The sequence below is a fragment of the Mobula birostris genome, chromosome 23 (assembly GCF_030028105.1).
Source record: "Mobula birostris isolate sMobBir1 chromosome 23, sMobBir1.hap1, whole genome shotgun sequence".
Classification (NCBI taxonomy): Eukaryota; Metazoa; Chordata; class Chondrichthyes; order Myliobatiformes; family Myliobatidae; genus Mobula; species Mobula birostris.
In genome coordinates this window covers 39107944-39128614 of record NC_092392.1, presented here as the reverse complement: position 1 = coordinate 39128614, position 20671 = coordinate 39107944, and the positions used below count along the sequence as shown (strand labels likewise).

Below are 20671 nucleotides of genomic sequence, written 5' to 3'. Positions count from 1 at the left end.
TTTGGTCTGATTTTGGATCAATTTTTTTTGGCCACTATAACCCCATTAAGGAACCAATAAGGCTATGTCCACACTACGCCCGATAATTTTGAAAACGCCGGTTTCGAGTAAAAATGACAGGCGTCCACACTAAGCGTTTTTCAAAATATCTCTGTCCACATTAGATGGATATTTGGGTGAATCTCCTCTTACTGGGCATGCGCAGGACACACAGAAAACAAGCGAAGAGGAAACAGTATACTTGGTGCATGTTTGTCCAGTTACAGAGTATACAGAGTAGAAAAACTTAAAAGGAATTGCTGTTGACTCTTGCGCAAGAGGACTTAAAACTAAAAAAAACAAATACTGGAGCGTATGGAGGCAACCAACAGGGAGTTCACGGACAGTATGACCTGGCTGATGACGAACATTGAAAAACTGGTGAACTCGGTTGCATTAATAAAGCACCTTGTTAAATGTATAAAACATGACTGCGTCAGTGTTATCTTGTATTTCCATACAACGTTACATTAGGCTGTTACACATCTATTGTCAGAGAAGTACTCGCGTAAATAGATAAACCACCTTGGTTCTCGGTTCTTGATCCTCCAAAATATTCCGTATGGAATTTAAACTGGAGGTGGTGGAGGGTGTTTCCTGTCCTTACCTTCATACAAGCAAGGACAGAAAACAGGGCAAAGCGAGTATACTTATTTATTCAGTAAGCTATGGGTCGAAGTATTTGGTGAGTACATTTCTAACTCTTCTGGCTTCAGTCTCGCTGCCGTCTGTTCTGAAATTGTTAGGTTCTGCGAAGCGCAGAATCAAATATCGCTGTGATGAGTGTACGCTCTAAACAATAAAGTAGTAATAATAATAAGGATAAGAATAATAATAAGAAAACAATGAAATACCTCGCTGCCACCATTTGTTCCTGCACGTCATGACAGCGGTTTTAAAAAGCTCCGGTTACCCCATACACACTGCAACGGACATTAGGCGTTTTCAGATTTATTCACTCTGGAGACCGTTTCTGAAAATCTCCGTTTTCAGGGGCTAAAAACGCCGGTTCAGTGTGGATGGAAAGTCAAAATGAAGAGAAAAAGTTTTGTTTTCAAAATTATCCGGCGCAGTGTGGACGTAGTAACCTATGCATTAAGTCACGGTTGCTTAAATGTCGTTTGTATACAGAAAGCAACTTTATTCACTCAGATGTCTCTAAAATAAGGAGACGGTGGGATACTTATAACCAGATTGCTGAAAGAGAGTCTGACAAAAAAAAATGCATTCCCGATGCATGACACATGGATGATTGTGGCATAAGTTGGAAAGCTAAATGACTCATTGTGATTTTAAATAAACAGCCTACGATAAGGTTAAGAATTTTAATATATGATAGCTTGGATTCAAAATTTCAGGCTTGATACCTTGTGTTTGTCAATTTTAAATGCATGCAGATTTTTAACATGCTAAATCTTCAGATACTTGGGTAGAACTCCATAGAAAGCTCTTAGAGATGTTTGAGCCAAAGTATAGCCCTGGTAATGTTTTAAATGGGGAGGGTTTTGCTCCTCCTGGCCCACAAGTTGTGCTCTGGAGACAAAATTGTCATCACTTTGCTTCAGCTGCCAAGTTCCCCAAGGCTTGAGAAGTGCAGCCAGAAAGGCTAACCCTGCAAAGCTGGCTACATCCAGGAGGTTTTACCCTCAGTCTGTATATTGCCAATCTGCCTGTAGTGAAAGGTGGCTGTCCACCTCGTTACATTAAATCCAAAGCAGGCAAACTGGGGTCAGATTTCAAATACTTTCTATCAAAGCCAACACAACATACTAATTTTTAAGCGATAAAATTCACTTCAGTGTTTCTAATGGACTATTTTCTGTAGTTACGCAGTTCTGCCTCGTTACTCACTCAAATTTGCGGTGACGATGGTGAAGGGTCGGAGGTAGGTTTTCCTTAGGTTTCGGGCTATGGTGTGTGCGTATTCCTCATAGTGTTTCATCAGATGCGCGGTGCCTCCTTCTGTCCGCTGGATCTGTTCCCAGTGATCCTTGTTCTGAGGATCCAAAATGGCACTAGCAGCTTTGACAATATTCTGAAACAAAAACCATGGGGCACACTTAAAACCAGTAAATTTGCCTTCCAACTGAGTTTATGCAGCGATAAGCATTACAAGATCCTCCTGTTTTATAAATAGTGGCCGAACTATCCGGCTGGGATTGGTGCCAGATACAGGAGATGTAGCAGCTCCTGACTTTCATTGCAATTACCAATGTACAGCATTGTTACTCTCTATGGTGCTGTATTATTTACAGATAATATTTTAATCTTTTTTTTCACATTTGCAGCCAAAGTCTCTGATTAATATCCTCTCTAGAGCTGAATGCCTCAATATGCGACCAGCAACGTTGTAAACAATACTCCGTCTCTGAACACTAAAGGCTCTATTTCGGGACATGAACTTGATGGGAACATTTTTCCTTAAACCACCAAAATTTAAACTACACCATGAAAGCATAAGGTGGTCTTAATCTTGTTCCGTGGCTCTAAGCAGCCAGCTGAAACACTCTTCAAATTGCAGATAAGATACTTCTGCTGTCAAAACTGAAACTCAGATACAAGTTTACAGGTCATCTGTTTTGCACAGAAACCAAATCCACCTAATTTAGGAGGTCACAGTATGAAGCTTTAACTTTGTTTTAAAAGCTATCCTGAAGCAAATTTGTCAGTGGTACTAAGAATAAAAACTTAAAATACTGGCCTGTAATGTGACATGAAATTTAACGAGTACTGTTCAAAATTAATAATATATTCTTTCTAAATTGACACGTGTATCTGTTAAGTATGCTGGTGTTCAATGGATACATTAGTAGAGTAGAATAATGTTAGTGCAAGGAGAGAAATGAATATTCTAAATTTCTTTTAAACGTTCTGACGATTCCTATCTGTGTAAGGTACAGGAGTACAAGACTCATTGCTTTTCTTTGAGATTCCGAAAAACTCTTGTTTTCAATTGAAAACAGTAGTATGAACATCTAGTGCAGGAGTTCCCAATCTGGGGCCCATGGACCCCTTGCTTAATGGTATTGGTCCATGGCATAGAAAAGGGAACCCCTGATCTAGTGTTTCTGGATAGATTAGCCGACTCCTTCCAGCTGTCTAACTTGGCTTTCTAATGAGTTATTAAGATGAGACAAAGAACATCCCAGTGCTCCTGCAGAATGCTCTCCTGAAGTAGTATTAATAAAATGCTTATTGCCATGAGGGACCCAGGTCACCATGAACACCCATCAGATAACTTATAAGACCATAAGATACAGGAGCAGAATTAGGCCATTTAGTCCATTGAGTCCACTCCGCCATTTCGTCACAACTGATCTATTTTCCCTCTCAGCCCCAATCTCCTGCCTTCTCCCTGTATCCCTTCATGCCCTGCTTAATCAAGAACCTATCAGTCTCTGCCTTGAATATACCCAATGACCCAACCTCCACAGCAATGAATTCCACAGATTCACCACTCTCTGGCTAAAGGAATTCCCCCTTATCTCCGTTCTAAAAGGACATCTCTCTATTCCGAGGTTGTGTCCTCTGGTCTTAGACTCCCCCACCATAGGAAACATCCTCTCCACATCCATTTTATTGGGGCCTTTCAACATTCAATCAGGTTTAATTCGGTCACCCCTCAATCTTCTCATTCTAGTGAGTAGAGGTCCAGAACCATCAAATTCTCCACATGTGACAAGCCTTTCAATAACAAACATTTTCCGAAATGTCCTTTGAACCCTCTCCAATTATTAGCATATCCTTTCTTAGATAAGGGGCCAATAACTGCTCACAATACTCCAAGTGAGGTCTCACCTATGCTTTATAAAGGTTCAACGTTACATCCTTGCCCTTAGTTTCTAGTCCTCTCAAAATGAATGCTAACATCGCATTTGCCTTCCTCACCACCGACTCAACCTCCAAATTAATCTCCAGGGAATCATTCACAAGGATTCCCAACTCCCAAGTGTCTCAGTTTTTTGAATTTTCTCTCTATTTAGAAAATAGTCAACGCTTTCATTTTTTCTACCAAAATCCATGACCATGCACTTCCCAACACTGTATTCCATCTGCCACTTCTTTACCCATTCCCCTAATCTGTCTAAGTCTTTCTGTAGCCTCTCTACTTCCTCAAAACTACCTGGCCTTCCATCTATCTTCCCATTGTTCACAAACTTGGACACAAAGCCATCAATCTTATCATCCAAATCACTGACATAATGTAAAAAGAAGTGATCCAGGCACAGGCCCCTGTGGAACCCACTGGTCACCAGTAGCCAACCAGAAAAGGCTCCCTTTATTCCTACTCTTTGCCTCCCGCCAATCGGCCAATGCTCTAGCTGTGCTAGTATCTTTCCTGTAATACCATGGGTTCTTAATTTGTTAAGCAGCCTCATGTGTGGCACCTTGTCAAAGGCTTCCTGAAACTCCAAGTGCACATCATCCACCGATTCTCCTTTGTCTATCCTACTTACTACCTCTTCAAAGAATTCCAATATATGTGTCAGGGAAAACTTTTCCTTGAGGAAACAATGCTGACTATGGCCTATTGTCTCATGTGCCTCCAAGTACCCCAAAACCGTATCCTCATCAATCGACTCCAACAGCTTCCCAACTATTGAGGTCAGTCCAACTGGCCTATAATTTCCTTTCTTCTGCCCCTCTCCCTTCTTGAAGAGTGGAGTGACATTTGTAATTTTCCATTCCTCCGGAACCATGCCAGAATCAAATGATTCTTGAAAGATCATTACCAAAGCCTCCACAATCTCTTAAGCCACTTTATTCAGAACCCTGCAGTGTACACCATCTGGTCCAGGTGACTTATCTACCTTCAGACCTTTCAATTTCTCAAGAACCTTCTTCCTACTAATGGCAACTTCACACACTTCAGACCCGTGACACTCTCAAACTTCCAGGATACTGTTACTGTCTTCCACAGTGAAGACTGATGGAAAATACTTATTCAGTTTGTCCTTTTGCAGCTGTACATGCACAGTTAGAAAGACCCAGTATTATAAAATGTTGCAGGACACTAAAGTACATCATGACAAGAAATTGTCACTCTGGAAAAATCAGCAAAATCATCCACAAGATTGAAGTGCACTTGAACTTGAAACACAGCTGAGCAATTGACTTTGAGCACAGATTTACAATAAATGAGAAAATAACAGATTGAATGAAGCCACATTTTGCATAAAGCCCAGATCACTAGATTTTCCCCGTAGTTACATAGTCATAGTCATACTTTATTGATCCCAGGGGAAACTGGTTTTCGTTACAGTCGCACCATAAATAATAGTAATAAAACCATAAATAGTTAAACAGTAATATGTAAATTATGCCAGGAAATAAGTCCAGGACCAGCCTATTGGCTCAGGGTGTCTGACCCTCCAAGGGAGGAGTTGTAAAGTTTGATGGCCACAGGCAGGAATGACTTCCTATGTCGCTCAGTGTTGCATCTCGGTGGAGTGAGTCTCGGGCTGAATGTACTCCTGTGCCCACCCAGTACATTATGTAGTGGATGGGAGTCATTGTCCAAGATGGCATGCAACTTGGACAGCATCCTCTTTTCAGACACCACCGTCAGAGAGTCCAGTTTCATCCCCACAACATCACTGGCCTTATGAATGAGTTCATTGATTCTGTTGGTGTCTGCTACCCTCAGCCTGCTGCCCCAGCACACAACAGCAAACATGATAGCACTGGCCACCACAGACTCGTAGAACATCCTCAGCATCATCCGGCAGATGGTAAAGGACCTCAGTCTCCTCAGGAAATAGAGACGGCTCTGACCCTTCTTGTAGACAGCCTCAGTGTTCTTTGACCAATCCAGTTTACTGTCAACTCGTATCCCCAGGTACTTGTAATCCTCCACCATGTCCACACTGACCCCCTGGATGGAAACAGGGGTCACCGCTACCTTAGCTCTCCTCAGCTCTACCACCAGCTCCTTAGTCTTTTACACATTAAACTGCAGATAATTCTGCTCACACCATGTGACAATGTTTCCTACCGTAGCCCTGTACTCAGCCTCATCTCCCTTGCCAATGCATCCAACTATGGCAGAGTCATCAGAAAACTTCTGAAGATGACAAGACTCTGTGCAGTAGTTGAAGTCCGAGGTGTAAATGGTGAAGAGAAAGGGAGCCAAGACAGTCCCCTGTGGAGCCCCAGTGCTGCTGATCACTCTGTCGGACACACTCAGCTTAAAATAACCTACAAAATACACTGCCCAATACAAGTTCAATACAATTGCAGCAAAAAAAACCATCAGTTACGACAGATTTTAGAGGCGGCAGCAACTCCAGCTATAAGTCGCCTTTGGGTAAATGTGACAAATGTATCTCCTTGGGCAGTAATGAGGAAAGAGCTGGGCAGCACATTAAGACCATTAATGCTGATAACAGGGTTAATGATTAAGGTCTGAACTGAGATCTTGTGAATTTACATATTTACATGATGCTGTTACTTAAAGATTCTCCCGACCTGAACCACGTTACTGAGGTCAGGATAGAAAGTTACAGAAAACAGGGCAATAAAAAGAAAACACATTTGAATATTGGTAGAGGAGGTTGATCTGCAACTTTGGGATTTGCACGTTCGTCCAAAGTCTTGATGAGAGAAACTGGAAATTCAGCACAGAATAGCTGACCAAACACAGTCAAGTCTGGGCCATTAAGCTCTTTTTAATTTAATTTTTATTTTTTATTTGATTTAGAGATACAGTGTAGAATAGACCCTTCTGGCCCATTGAGCATGCCACCCAACAATTCCCCCAATTGACCGCTAGCCTAATCACAGGACAACTGGTATGTCTTTGGAATGTGGGAGGAAACCTGAGCACCCGGAGGAAACCCACGCGATCACGGGGAGAACAAATAGACTCCTTACAGGCAGCAGTGGGAATTAAACCATGGTTACTGGTACTGTAAAGCATTGTGCTAACCACTACACTACCAGGCTGTTCACCTTTGTAATTTTCTTTTACCATGTCAGATGGATTTCTGCATCTTTTGTTTCAAAATGTTCCATTTAACCTTTGGGATTTACTACTGAAGCTACCGATAGACAGGTTAATCTACTTTATAACTGCATTTTTGAGGCAACGGAGGGAAGAAATTCAAGGAAATGGAATAAAATAAAGTTAAAATCTGCCTTGAAACTACTTAACACATTCGATATGAAAATCTGCCAATTCCAATGTCTCAGACTAGCAATAAATGCAGTACCCTGACAAAATCTTTGAACAAAATTATCAAAGGAAAATCAGAAGATTTCAAACTACCTGGCAGGAGGCTGTCAAGGGTGAAGAATTTGTATGTTCCAAACATAAAGTTTGCTCAATGCATCTCCAGAGAAATGAAATGAGGGATGAAAACATACCATAAACTTTTGCTTAGATTGATGTAGTATATTACTGATTGGAAAGATTATGCCTGTATCGGAGGTAAAAGACAGTGCGAAATATAGTCGAAATTGCCTTCTTTCGAAAAGCTTGAAAAATAATTCACAGATGCAGTGAGCAACAGGAAGCCTTAAGAGAAATGAGCTGTTAGGTTGGTTATGACCAAAAAAAAGTGGCTGGAGTCCTTTATCACTTCAGTGCAAGGGTGTTCATTATGTGCATCAAAAATCAAACTTACAGAAATTATTGAAAGTAGTGAAAAGAAAAATACCAATATTTACAAGTAAATACAATAATCGCTCTGCACTTATTCTTGTCCAGTGTGAACACCTCTCAGTTCCTATCTCTCTCTCCCGTACTGAGGGCACTCACCTCCATTTTTCACACCAGACCATACCACCTTTGATTACCAACAAAGTTCACTTCAGACGACACATGAAGTAGAACATGATGCACCACACAATGGAATTACAACAATATTACCAAATAAACAGAAGTATCCACATTAATTGCAGCATGCCAACAACATAGACACATTTACCTATCCCCATTACTAAAGCCTTGGGAGAGATGAAGGCTGCGGGAGTAAACCAGGACAGAAAATCCAGAGTGGAGCCCCTGAAGCGGGTGGACACCACTGAATATCCTTCCTGCAGCTCCTGCATCCAAGCTGGTGCCAAATGTATTGACGAGGAAGTCTGCAGATTCTGGAATTTCAAGCAACACACATAAAAGTTGCTGGTGAACATAGCAGGCCAGGCAGCATCTATAGGAAGAGGTACAGTCGTTGTTTCGGGCCGAGACCCTTCATCAGGACTGATTTCTTTGCTTTCCTTTGGACTACACCAGTGAGGCAGAGTGGGGAATCTTGATGACTGGGCATCCCAAGATCTCCATACCTTCCGCCCAGGCTTGCGACCCGGAGAGGTCTTTTTCCATTGCTCTTGAGACAGACTGATGCCATTATCATCACTAAAGAGTTGGAATATTCTGCCATGTATGGCGGGAAAAAAGCCAACCTAAGCGCATCCCGGACCCTTCATGTGAATATACCGAAAAGACATTGAAGTGTGTACACTCAGCACAACGACAGCAGATTGACAGGGAGAGTGCGTGTGTGAGAGAGAGAGAGAAAGAGAGAGAGTGAGAGAGAAAGAATGAGGGAGGGAGAGAGTGAGTGAGTGTGTGTGAGAGAAAGAGAGAGAGAGAGAAAATGAGAGAGAATGCACGTATGTAAGGAGTACGTTTACCTAACGTACTCTGTCATATAAGGATATAAAAATAAACAACGCAGCAGTTATACCAACCTCATTAAACTCTACATCCTGAGTTGCTGCTAGTTCAAAGTCCTGCTGGTTTCCTTCATACTGAAGAATCCTCTTTATCAGCTTGTAGGCTATCTTCACATCATTCCCATAATATGTTGGTGTGTGCTTGGTGGCATTCTCTAGCATGCTGGCAAGTTTCTTTGAATTATGTGTATCCATCTTGGTTTCATTGCGATGGAGTTTTTCCATCTATTTAAAGAATGCAAAAAAAAACATTGACATCACAACCAAAAAACCGGAAGATCAATCTGAATAAACAATGGTCTACATTTATAAATTAAGCATTCTCTTGCCTCCATGTCACTGAATCAGCCATGATAGGACGGCAGATTTGATGGGCTGAATGGCCTAATTCTGTCCCTTATCTCATGTGGTCTTCCTGGAGAACGGGGTTGGGAGGAATAATAAATCAGCCATGATGGAATGGTGGACCACACTCAATGGGCTGAATGGCAGAAGTCTGATTCTATGTCTTCTAGCATTTAAAAAGCACAACCCAACAGAGGATGAAGTACATAAAGACTTTTAAAATCACAGAATGCTACAGCTAATACTCCCTCAAGGTTAAATGCCTAGTTAATACACTTTTCTTGCTGCTGAATTATGAATAATTAATTAAAAGGATCCTTGGAAAATCGTGTTGCTCTGCATTATGTATTAGCATGGCGTCTCTTACATCCACATCAGCATGATTTAGTATCTTACTGGACTGTGCAGTCAACACTCTGACTGCACAGCATTCCCTTAATAATTCCCGGGGCCTGGAAATGTCCTGTACAACTCTAAAGGAAATGGAGACACAAGAAAAGTAGCACATTTGGAAATCTAGAATAATATATAAAATACCGGAGGAACTCAGTGAAGCTAGCAGTATCTATGGAGGGAAATGGAGAGCTGACATTTCAGATTAAGCCCCCTCATTAGGACAAGGTGAATAGTATTTGTAATTAAGATGCAAATTAGCTTAAACTGGTGAGAGATCTTTTGCACGTTTATGCATGTCCTAACACTCAGAGGGATATTCAAGTTCTGCATTTCTTCCAGAATTTTTGCTCGCCTCAGCCCCTTTGTACTTGTATGAGCCTTACCAAAGTGAGCCAACAATGGTGAAATGGCCCAAATTATTCACCCATGTGATCTTTGAACTCAATAGTGTGGAAAAACAATAGTTCTTATTCCTCCAGTTCCCAACCTGCTGAGTTCCTCCAGCATGTTGTGAAAGTTCTTATTTACTCATAGAACAGGTTTTGACAGCCATATATCTTCTGATCAGTGAATTTAAGTGTCAACACTCAAAATGCATTCTTTGTCTTCACTGCAAATTGCTATATGAATCACAAACTTTCATAAGTGCTTGGACGGTTTTGCCTGTGGACCTCAAATTCAGAATCACTTTCTACTTCTTAGCCTCAGGATATGTGCAGGCTGCTGCTACTGATCTCTCAACATCTCACTGGTTTCTGCTCATTGCTACATTGGACAGATCACCCTAACTCTGAGAATGAACACCCCACCCCATCCAAGTTCTCTTTATCCCACAGAAGCAATGAACAAGGAGAGGCAAGATAAAGAGACTGGGGGATCATTGTGGCCCCAAACAGTCCTTCCAGATGAAGCAACGCTTCACTTGAAAATCTTTTGGCTCATCTACTGTACCTGGTGATGTGCCCCTCCCCTTTACATCGGTGAGACCCAACATAAATTGGGGGACTGCTTTGTCGAGCACCTCTGCTCCATTCGCCAAAAGCAGAATTTCCTGGTGGCCAAACATTTTAATTCCTATCCCCATTCCTGTTGTGACATCTTACTCTGTGCCATCCTTTTTTGCCATAGAGGCCGCTCTCAGGGTGGAGGAGCAACACCTCATATTCCGTCTAGGTAGCCTCCAACCTGATTGCATGAACACTGATTTCTCCTTCTGGTAATATTTTCCCTCCTCCTTCCCTCTTCTACTCCCTTCTCTGGCCTCTTACCTCTTCTCCTCACCTGTCTATCATCTCCCCCTGGTGCCCCTCCTCCTTCCATTTCTCCCATGGTCCACTCTACTATCAGATTCCTTCTTCTCCATCCCTTTACCCTTCCCATCCACCTGGCTTCACCTATCACTTTCTAGCTAGTCTTCCTTCCCCTTCTTCCCACCTTTTTATTCTGGCATCTTCCCCCTTCACTTCCAGTCATGATGAAGGGCCTCGGCCCGAAAGGTTAACTGTTTATTCATTTCGATAGGTGCTGACTGACCTGCTGAGCTCCCCCAGCATTTTATGTGTGTTGCTGTGGTAATACTACATATGTTCCTGTTCAAACCCTATCCAGGTCCCTCTCAGCCTGGGCGAGATTTATCCCATGCATATCCAATCAATCCAGCACCCACTCTTTAAACAGTAATATTCCCCTCTAACTGCAAGAGTGCTTCTATGTTTCGGTATATTTCTTTGCCTCCATATTTGCAGCTGCTATTCTAAATGCTGGCAGCTGTGAGAACTTGCAACAGAAAGGTCAGCAATCAAAATAGCACACAGAGGATTTATGCAGGGAACCCTTATAACATTGTTCTATGTATTTACAAATGAAGACCACATTTTTATGCCACTTTCAAAAGCATCTTTAGGATAGTCTGCAGTGCTGTTTTATTACTATTAATTGTAATAAAGCAACTGTGGCTCCTAAAGTGTCAGTTTGGAAGATATCATCAGGTTTCTCCATTATGGGCTCTGGCCCTCTGATGCAAGAAGCATGAATAGACATTGATGAGAGGTATTGAAGGATGATGATTCTCCAAAAACTTAAGACTGACATTTGTTCTAACTAACCTTATAAAAGCACAATAGGAAAGTATTATTGTTTTGCGGGACCGAAAAGCATCAGTTGGAAAGCCTGAGCAGAAATGCATGCCAAAGACTACTCAAGGGAAAATGGAGTCTCCACACGTGGCCTGATGGGAAGGTTTATCATTGGTAAGAATGGAAAAAAATTGTGAAAATGATACCAAAAAAAAGACTTGAGTTGCAGCAAAGGTTTACTCAGCTGCTTTACTGGTCACTGCAGCTTAAGTCAAGTACGGCACATTTCCTGTAGTCTATGAGGACAAACAGACTACATCACAAAGTACTGACAGAGGAAGGAGAAATCAGATTGTACCCAGAAATTTGAGAAAGGCAAAGCCACCTGCCAATTCATCAAAATTATCTAAATCTCTCTGCATACATGCCTTTCAGTGTATTCTGTTTTTAATTCACACCTGTAGCTTCTGCAGTATTTTATTTTATATCACTGTTTTAGTGGCATCACTGACATGTACAATAAAAGGACCTACAATAGACTTGAGCTGAATGAAGGTAAGCGTGGTGCAGTTGAAAAGGTCAGGGGGAAGCCAGCCTTTCTCCTCGTTGCAGTGACGAATCGCAGTGCCTGTAAAGCAAAATTGAGACCTGATTACCACTGAGCCATTGCTCATTACTTTAATAACAAACAGTACATTGAAACACCTTCAAGGTGACAACCACACACGTTACAGCCAATGCAATATTACTGCACAGTACAAGCTCTTTGGCCCATGATGTCATGGCAAACCTTCTTACCCTTCTCTCTCACATAGCCTTCCATTTTTATTTTATCTATGTGCCTGTCTAAGGATCTCTTAAATGTCCCTAATGTGTGGATCTGCCTCCACCACCAGTCCTGTCAGTGCGGTCCATGCACCTACCTCTGACACTGCCTCTATACTTCCCTCTAAAAACTTTAAAGTTATGCCCTTTTGTGTGAGCCATTTCCGTCTTAGGAAAACGTCTCTGGCTGTCCACTCTACTTACGTCTCATATCTTGTATACCTCTACCAGGTCACCTCTCCTCATCCTTCTCTCCAAAGAGAAAAACCCCAGCTCACTCAGCCTAACCTCAAAAAACATGCCTTCACATATGATCTTTTTTTTAAATCTCTGAACGGCCTTACCCTGACTTCAGTCATCTTCCTGTTCTTCATGTACGTGTGGAACACCTTGGGATTTTCCTTAATCCTCCTTCTCATGTCCCATTCACGCTCTCCTAAATCCATTCTTAAACTCCTTCCCAGCTAACCTTTAACTCTCGAGAGCTTATCTGATCCATGCTTCCTTAACCTCAAGTATACTTCTTTCTTCCTCTTGTCTGGATGTTTCAGATCTTCAATCATATGTGGTTGCTTCAGCCCACTGTACCTCAATGGTAGAATCCCACGCAAGTGCTCTCTACACAACCTCCACACTTCTGCTGTGCATTTCCAAGTACATTGGTTCCAAATTTACGTTCCCAAGTTCCTGCCTCATAGCATAATTCCCCCTCCCGCAAGTCAATACCTTCCCATACTGTCTGCTCCTATCCCTGTCCAAGGCTAAGGTAAAGGTCAGGGGTTTGTAGTCACCATCTTCAAAATGCTCACTTGCTGAGAGATCGGTCACCTGACCAGGGTCATTGCCTAGTACCAGATCCAATAAGGACTCAACTCGAGTCAGCCTGAATAGGTATTGTGTCTGGAATACTTCCTGGACACACCTAATAAATTCTTCCCTATCTAAACCTTTTTCACTAAGTAGCTGCCAATCAGCATCAGGGAAGATGAAGTCACCCATGACAAAAAAAAAACCTGTTATTTTTTCCTCCTGAAGTTTCGCACCTGTGTCTCTGTTGCTATATGGGGTCTGTCCAATAGAATTTATAACTTCCACCCACACTGACAATCACTCCCTTCCTGCATTTGTGATACTATCCCTAATTAGCAATGCCACTCCCCACCTCTTTTACCTCCCTCCTTGCCCCTTTTGAAACATCTCAACTCCAGAACATTCTGCAGCCATTCCTGCCCTGTGACACCCAAGTCCTTGTAATGGCCAATACGTTGTAGCTCCATATACTAACCCATTCCTTAAGTTTATCACCCGTGTTCTGCTGCTTCTCCTGTTAAATAGACACTTTTGAACCCATCTAACTGACAGTAGTTATGCCCGTCCCAGGATGCCTCTCCTGCCTCACAGTTTCCTTAAGGTTATTATAGCCAGAGGTGGAAGCACAGATAAGCTCCCACTATGTATTAAATAAATGTTCCCAATGGCATATGACTCAAATGGCCTCCAACAACCAAGCACAGCTCCTGGTCTTCATGCGTGGGTTAGCTACTAAGCCCAATGCAACTGTTTTGACTGACAGAGAAAGGGACAAAGCTGGGTTACTGTGGTCTTAAAACCAGTCGCTTTGGGCAGATGGGGCTCGTCAGCCATGGTTGGCAGCTCATCTAGGAGAAGGAAAACTCTGATCTCAAATCTCCACTGGCTTGCTGCTATACCCACTTATGGGAAAGCTTCAGAAGTAAACTCTCTGGAGAAAAATCCAGAGCTGGAGTCCCTAAGGCAGTCCTATATTGACTTCAATGCTGATTGACTACTCCTGAGACGCTGCTGGTGCCAAACTGCATTGGTCACTGCCATTCCTTTGGGTTCATCAGAGGCATGGAGAGGGGGAGCTTGCTCCATAGGCAACAGCTTGCTCTCCATATCGTACTGCCCAGGCTTGTGTATTTAGGCAGCTAGGATGCAATATCCATGGTAGATGCTGACTAACAGAGGCCTCCTTCCTCATGTCTCCCTACAGGTTGCATCTACTTTTAGTTCAACTGCCCCATCCTCTGAAATACTACTCTGGGTCCCATCCCTTTGACAAACTAGCTTAAACCCTCCCCAACAACTCCAGAAAACCTGCCCACAGGGATATCGGTCCCCTCAAGTTCAGCTGTAACCCCTCACATTTGTACAATCATACCATTCCCCGAAGAAGTCCCAATGATATTGGCTTAGGGAACTGTGAGACCAAGGCTGCAGAAATGTGTGTGAGGGAAAGGATGACAAAGTGTGGGGGAGAATCAGCCTGGAGGAGAATATTCGATACCTTACTTATAATTAACAACTTTATGCATGAAAATAACATCTATGAATTCACTTCAATTTCTGGCAGCAATGCATATGGAACCCAAACAAAAGTTGCTGTAAAAATCCAGCTGGAGCTGTTGCCCGTTGATTAAACAGAACATTTAACTGCTGATTGGCACCTCTGGGTGCATTGATTTTTTAAAATGAAAATATCTGTCACAGATTGCACTCAACTCCAGTCAGCTTGCTGGCCATTCAAATTCATTCAAGAGTTCCCACATTTGGACAGATTTACAAGTAAATGCACTTTGTCAACTGTTTGATTTAAAACATATTTTAATGTTGCACCAATGCAACCGAACATGCTGAAAATAGATTGTATGCAAGTCAATATATAACTGTCACAGGAAAGCAGCATTCTTTGTAATTGAACTCTGACCAAACGGTGACATACTGTATATGTACTTAAATAATAAATTTGCTTTGAACTTTTGAGCTTTAGTATCTTCTGTTGCCTCAGAGATGATCTGAGTACAGACCCTGAGATGTGGATGGTGAATTCTAGCTGACAGGGATATAGAATTACATCGGGAAAGACAGAGACTTTTGGCTGTTTCCTTCTTTGGCATTTTTCAGATAAGAGCATCCCACTTAGGTTTTTTGCCTAAACTCATTGTAGAAAAAAAAATCGACTCCTTTTCAAGACAAAATTTTAATGACTCTAAATAAAATAGGGTTAAAGAAAGAATATTTGGCTGGCCAAACAACAGATGGTTTCTGTGCCATGATTTTTCGTTAGAATGTTCAAATCACATACACTGTCTCACAGCAAGTGTTTCCTGACATTAAGTATTTCTGGGATTTTCCATTTCGGTTCTGATTTCCTGCATTAGAAGAACAATATATGATTTTGTTTTCTTGTATTTAATAATCAAGCTAACTTTGAACTTGTAAACATCAAAATATCCAGAGAAGAACCAACATATTTCACAAATGAATGAACTCTCACTGATTTATCTGAGGTTCTTCACTCTTGTTCTCTGTATAGTTATTTAATTGTGCACAATTTGATTAAGAATGCTCTAGTATTTCATGAAAACGTGACAGAAAGTCCAAGGTAGACGTTAGATACTCAAGGCTATTGCGTCAAGAAGCAGGCATTATAAAGGGACAGAGGTAAAAAAGCAGACAGAGGTAAAAAAGCAGACAGATGCAGCTTGACACACTGAGTACTTCCATTAAAGACTGTTTTAGCTTTATTTGTCACACGTAAATCAAAGCGTACAGTGAAATATGTCATTGGCATTAAATCAAATCAGCGACGATTGTGCTGGGAGGCCCACAAGTGTCACCACATTTCTGGTGCCAGCAAAGCATGCTTACAACTCACTAACCCTAACCGGATGCCTTTGGAATGTGGGAGGGAACTGGAGCACCCGAAGGAAATCATGGTCACAGGAAGAATGTACAAACTCTTACAGGCAGTGGTGGAAATCTTACAGCTGATGCCCCACATTCAAGCTTCTGCAGTCTCTTGTGTCTCTATCAGACATTATAAAAACTTTCCAATATTCCATTTCTTCAATACACACTGTTCTTCTTCCAAGTATTGTAATTTTTCATCTGAATTTCAACAATTTACTCCAGAATGTCTTTTATGGCACTTGACTGCAGTACTGTTTGAATTATATTCCATAACAGTGAGGATCTGGGCAGGTTTAATGAAAGGTTGAGAACAACTAGTGAACCCAGGTCATATTGTGACTTTTGTTAGCTTACTTTCCACCACAAGTTGAACAAACAACAGATGTCAGGAATTTAAATTGTGATGGTTAAATATTACTCAGTTCATACACCTGGAACAAAGAATCCAATTCAACCAGTACTGAAAGGTCACACACCTTACTGAAAGTTAAGAAAAAAATATGGGCCAATCACAGCCAGCACAAATTTATTGAAGTCAAATTGCGTTTAATTCTCGATCAAGTTATTTGATCGGTTACTGAAGAATCCATGAAGGTACTGACATATACCTTGAATATTGAGACCAAAAGAGTCAACATACATATGCAAACTAGTACTGACTAAAATGTGAGCTGAAATTATCCCACTATTCCAATGCCAAATATTGTAATTAGTTTTATGGAGCATTAACAATGACCATCCCCAAAAAAAATCAGTAAGAGCCTTGGAGTGTAATTTCAGTAGCACGGATCTTTCAGAGATTAAGAAATGTATACAATAGTCTGGATGGCAGGATGGAGATATGTCTCTACCAAAGGAGGTGTAGGGCAGGGGTCCCCAACCTTTCTTGCATTGCGGACCGGTTTAATATTGACAATATTCTTGCGGACCAGCCGACCGGGGGGTGGGGGTAGGGTTGCCAACGGACAAGAATAGCAGTCAAATGCGTTGTTTATCCAGAAAGACTACAATGGTCATGAAGCCTTGCATGTGCACCAGTGCGCATGCGCATTGTGACCTGCCGATTCCCGCCCCGCCCGTCCGCCGCCCCCAGCAAATCCTTTTTGGCGATTCTGTTCGTGGGGTTGAGTGTTAATCACTACTGGAATATAGGCGATAGGTGGGTAATACACTCAATTTTGTTTCTAAAAAGGTTTATCTAACGAATTTAATATTAAGCACACAGCGCATATTTTCCTCGCATGAATATAATGATAAGTCAATTATCAGGGGAGGACAGGGGAGCTTGAAGTGTTGAACGAACTTCCAGTATAAGTGGTAGAGGCAGGTTCGATATTATCATTTAAAGAAAAATTGGATAGGTATATGGACAGGAAAGAAATGGAGGGTTATGGGCTGAGTGCCGGTTGGCGGGACTAGGTGAGAGTAGCGTTCGGCACGGATTAGAAGGGCCGAGAAGGCCTGTTTCCGTGCTGTAATTGTTATAGGGTCACCTATAAGTCAATAGCATCATAACATTTTAAGTAATGTTTGGATATTAAACACACAGCACATATTTCCCCCGTATGAACATATAAAATCATTTGAACACACCAATATCGCTGAATCAGTGGGAGCCCTGAGCTTGTTTTCCTGCAACAACACGGTCCTATCGAGGGGTGGTGGGAGACAGCAATACTCGAACCGGGCTCCTTATGTCCAGTCTATTCCGCAGTTTCGTTTTCGTTGCATTCATTGCAGAAAACTCCGCTTCGCAGAAAAATGTTGGAAATGAAAGCAACGTTTTCAGTGCTTTCGTGGCTACCTCAGGATATTTAGCCTTGACTTTGATACAAAATGCCGACAGAGATGTTATGTCAAACATACTTTTCAGCCCGTCGTCATTTGCAAGCTTGAGAAGTTGATCTCCTTCCCACCCTGACACAGATGACGCGCGGGTCACAACCTCGCATGCGCAATGGCTGATCAGTGGCTGTGACAGGGAATGAGGAAAGGTGCAGCTGACTCATATCTCCAAATCATATCGCTTCCTCGCGGCCCGGTAGCGCATGCTCTGCGGCCCGGTACCGGTCCGTGGCCTAGTGGTTGGGGACCGTTGGTGTAGGGTGCTCCTTCCCTCTACTAGCCTGCAGGTCACACTTGGGCAAGGTGTAGCACCTGATCAGGGTCATGTGGAGCCATGGGAGCAGGTGGTGGATGGTCATATGAGCAGCTGCTGCATATCACAAATTCTGGCTATGTGACCATTGATGCCAGGTAGACAATCTCTGAGTGTTGATAATGGCTAGGATAACCCATCTTGTAAGGACGCTGCCCAGAAGAAGGCAATGGCAAACCACTTCCATAGAAAAATTTGCCAAGAATAATCATGATCAAGAGACCATGATCATCTACATCATACGACATGGCACATAATGACGACGATGATGATGTAATAGTCATCAAAATGGCAGCAGTGCCAAGAAATGGGAACGAGGAGAAGGAGTTTCTACTTTACTGTCTGCCAGCTACAGCAAAGAAACTTGCTCACAAGCCCTGAACAACCCCTGCAGTGCCGACGACTGGTCTCCATATATTGGCTGCCGTTTGGAATTAATTCTAGGGAATCCCTAGGATCTACCCACTGTATTGCCACCAAGATGGCTGAGCAAGCAATCACCTCTGAAGAGTTCAAACAAACAGCAAACCGGAAGGCAATGTACAATTTTAACTAATATTTTAAATACTTCAGTGTGAGAATTAGAAATTGGAGCATGCCTCCAGTACCTTTAGGTACTAACTATATTAAATATCCTCCAAGAGGACCACAACATTGTCATGCGGTTTGGAGGCTTGCATACCTCAGTGACCTGGAGAGCTACCCTGGCTGGAGTCAGGGCTTCAGGCTTCGGATCTTGGCAGAGTCGCCCATGCCAAGCAGGTCAAAGGGCAGAGGCAGACTAAGAATGGTCCACCAGACCTCCAGATTTAGGGGGTCAGCTTGGGCCTATCAACCCTGAATGGTAAAACTAAAATGTTACGGAAACAGCAATAAAGAATCTTCCTACATTTGAATGCAACAGTATTCCTGATACACCACCCGGGACTTGCCTGACTGACAGTAGTGAAAACCGAGAGGAAGCTACTGTCACGATGAAGGAAGCCCTGAACACCGCCAGAGATGGAGGACCTTCACTGCTGCCCTAATTGCCAGTGGCGTAATGGGCAGTTAGTAAGTAATTTAAATACATTTTGTTTAACTATATAGTTTGTTTATTTTAATATATACATTGCTTTGAATTATGTAATTATAAATTCATTAAATTAATATTTTAGGATTAGTTTGCTCAGAAGGAATTAAGGCTTAGCAATTAGGTATGTCATTAAAAACTCAGCCGCATCCCATGTAACAAAGCAGAGTATTTTGCAGTGGAAATATTCTGCATACACCTGAATTCTTCATTAAATCACTAACTTCCTTTGATTATACTGGAGAATGCTGTTAAAAAAAGAGTGCAGCTTGTAGAAAAGGATGCCAACAACTTTGGGATTTCCTGGTTAAAGTTCGTATGAATGGAAATTGCTAAATGACTGCCAATTTTTACGGAAGCTGTCAGTTTTGCTATAATTACAGCTGTAAAATTTAGGCAATATGCAAAGAAGCCCCACCTTCAAAGATATGAGCCAAAGATCGCAAGCAATCATCTCACAGCAACTCACCTATCGATCCTTTGGGACATGGCATGGCTGCTGGTCGTCCATATTTTGTCCGTGGCCACCATATGCCTGATTCAAAGGCTTTTGGACATACATCGTATTTCACTGAAATAAGTTAAACATTTATCACAAAATGATTTTATGAAAATAGCACACATTGCCTCTGGATACTTGTGACATTACTTGTAAATTATAGGATGATAGCAGGGAAACAGATTCTTTGGCCCTTGGTCCATGCCAACAGATTCCCATCTGAGCTACACAGACAAAATGCTGGAAGAACTCAACATCTATGGAAGGGAAAAAATAGTCGATCTTTTGAGCCAAGGCTTCACCCAAACTGGAAAGGACAGGGGACAGAAACTAGAATGAGAAGGTAGTGAGAGAGGAAAAGAGTACGAGCCAACAGGTGATAAGTGAGACCAGGTGAGGGTGGAAGGTGGGTGGGTGGGGGACGGGGATGATGTAAGAAGATGGGAGACGATAGGTGAAAGAGGTAAGGGGCTGAAGAAGAAGAAATCAAAGAGGTCAGGAGCCCATAAATTAATGGGAAGCATAGAAGGTGAGGGGAGGGGGCTCCAGAGGGAGGAGGTAAGCAGATCATGAGGATGGGTAGGTAAAGAAATGGGTGAGAGGGTAATCAGAATAGGGAATGGAAAAAGAAAGGAGGGGAAGGAAAAGAAAGATAAAAAAGGGTGGGGAGAATTGACCGGAAGTTAAAGAAATCGATGTCCATGCTCAGACAAAATATGAGGTGTTGCTTCTCTAACCTAAGTTTAGCCTCATTATGTCAGTAGAGGAGAGCCTTGGTCAGACATGTTAGTATGGGAATACGAAGTTGGTGGCTATCAGGTGGTCTTGTGTTTTGTGGTAGACAGAGCTCAAAACAGTCCTCCAATCTG

The 20671-nt window shown here is 42.2% G+C and overlaps 1 protein-coding gene across 5 annotated transcripts in view; it reads right to left on the bottom strand.

The window, feature by feature from the left end:
- celsr1a (cadherin EGF LAG seven-pass G-type receptor 1a) overlaps positions 1-20671 on the bottom strand; it is a 422758-nt gene that overhangs the window by 107582 nt on the left and 294505 nt on the right. For all 5 annotated transcript variants that reach the window (XM_072241527.1, XM_072241524.1, XM_072241528.1 and 2 more), the window contains exons 17-20: positions 19773-19874; positions 12068-12162; positions 8734-8943; positions 1891-2074 (exon numbers count right to left, since the gene is read on the bottom strand). In XM_072241527.1, coding sequence (XP_072097628.1) covers positions 1891-2074; positions 8734-8943; positions 12068-12162; positions 19773-19874 — 591 coding nt within the window. The remainder of the gene's footprint in view (positions 1-1890; positions 2075-8733; positions 8944-12067; positions 12163-19772; positions 19875-20671) is intronic.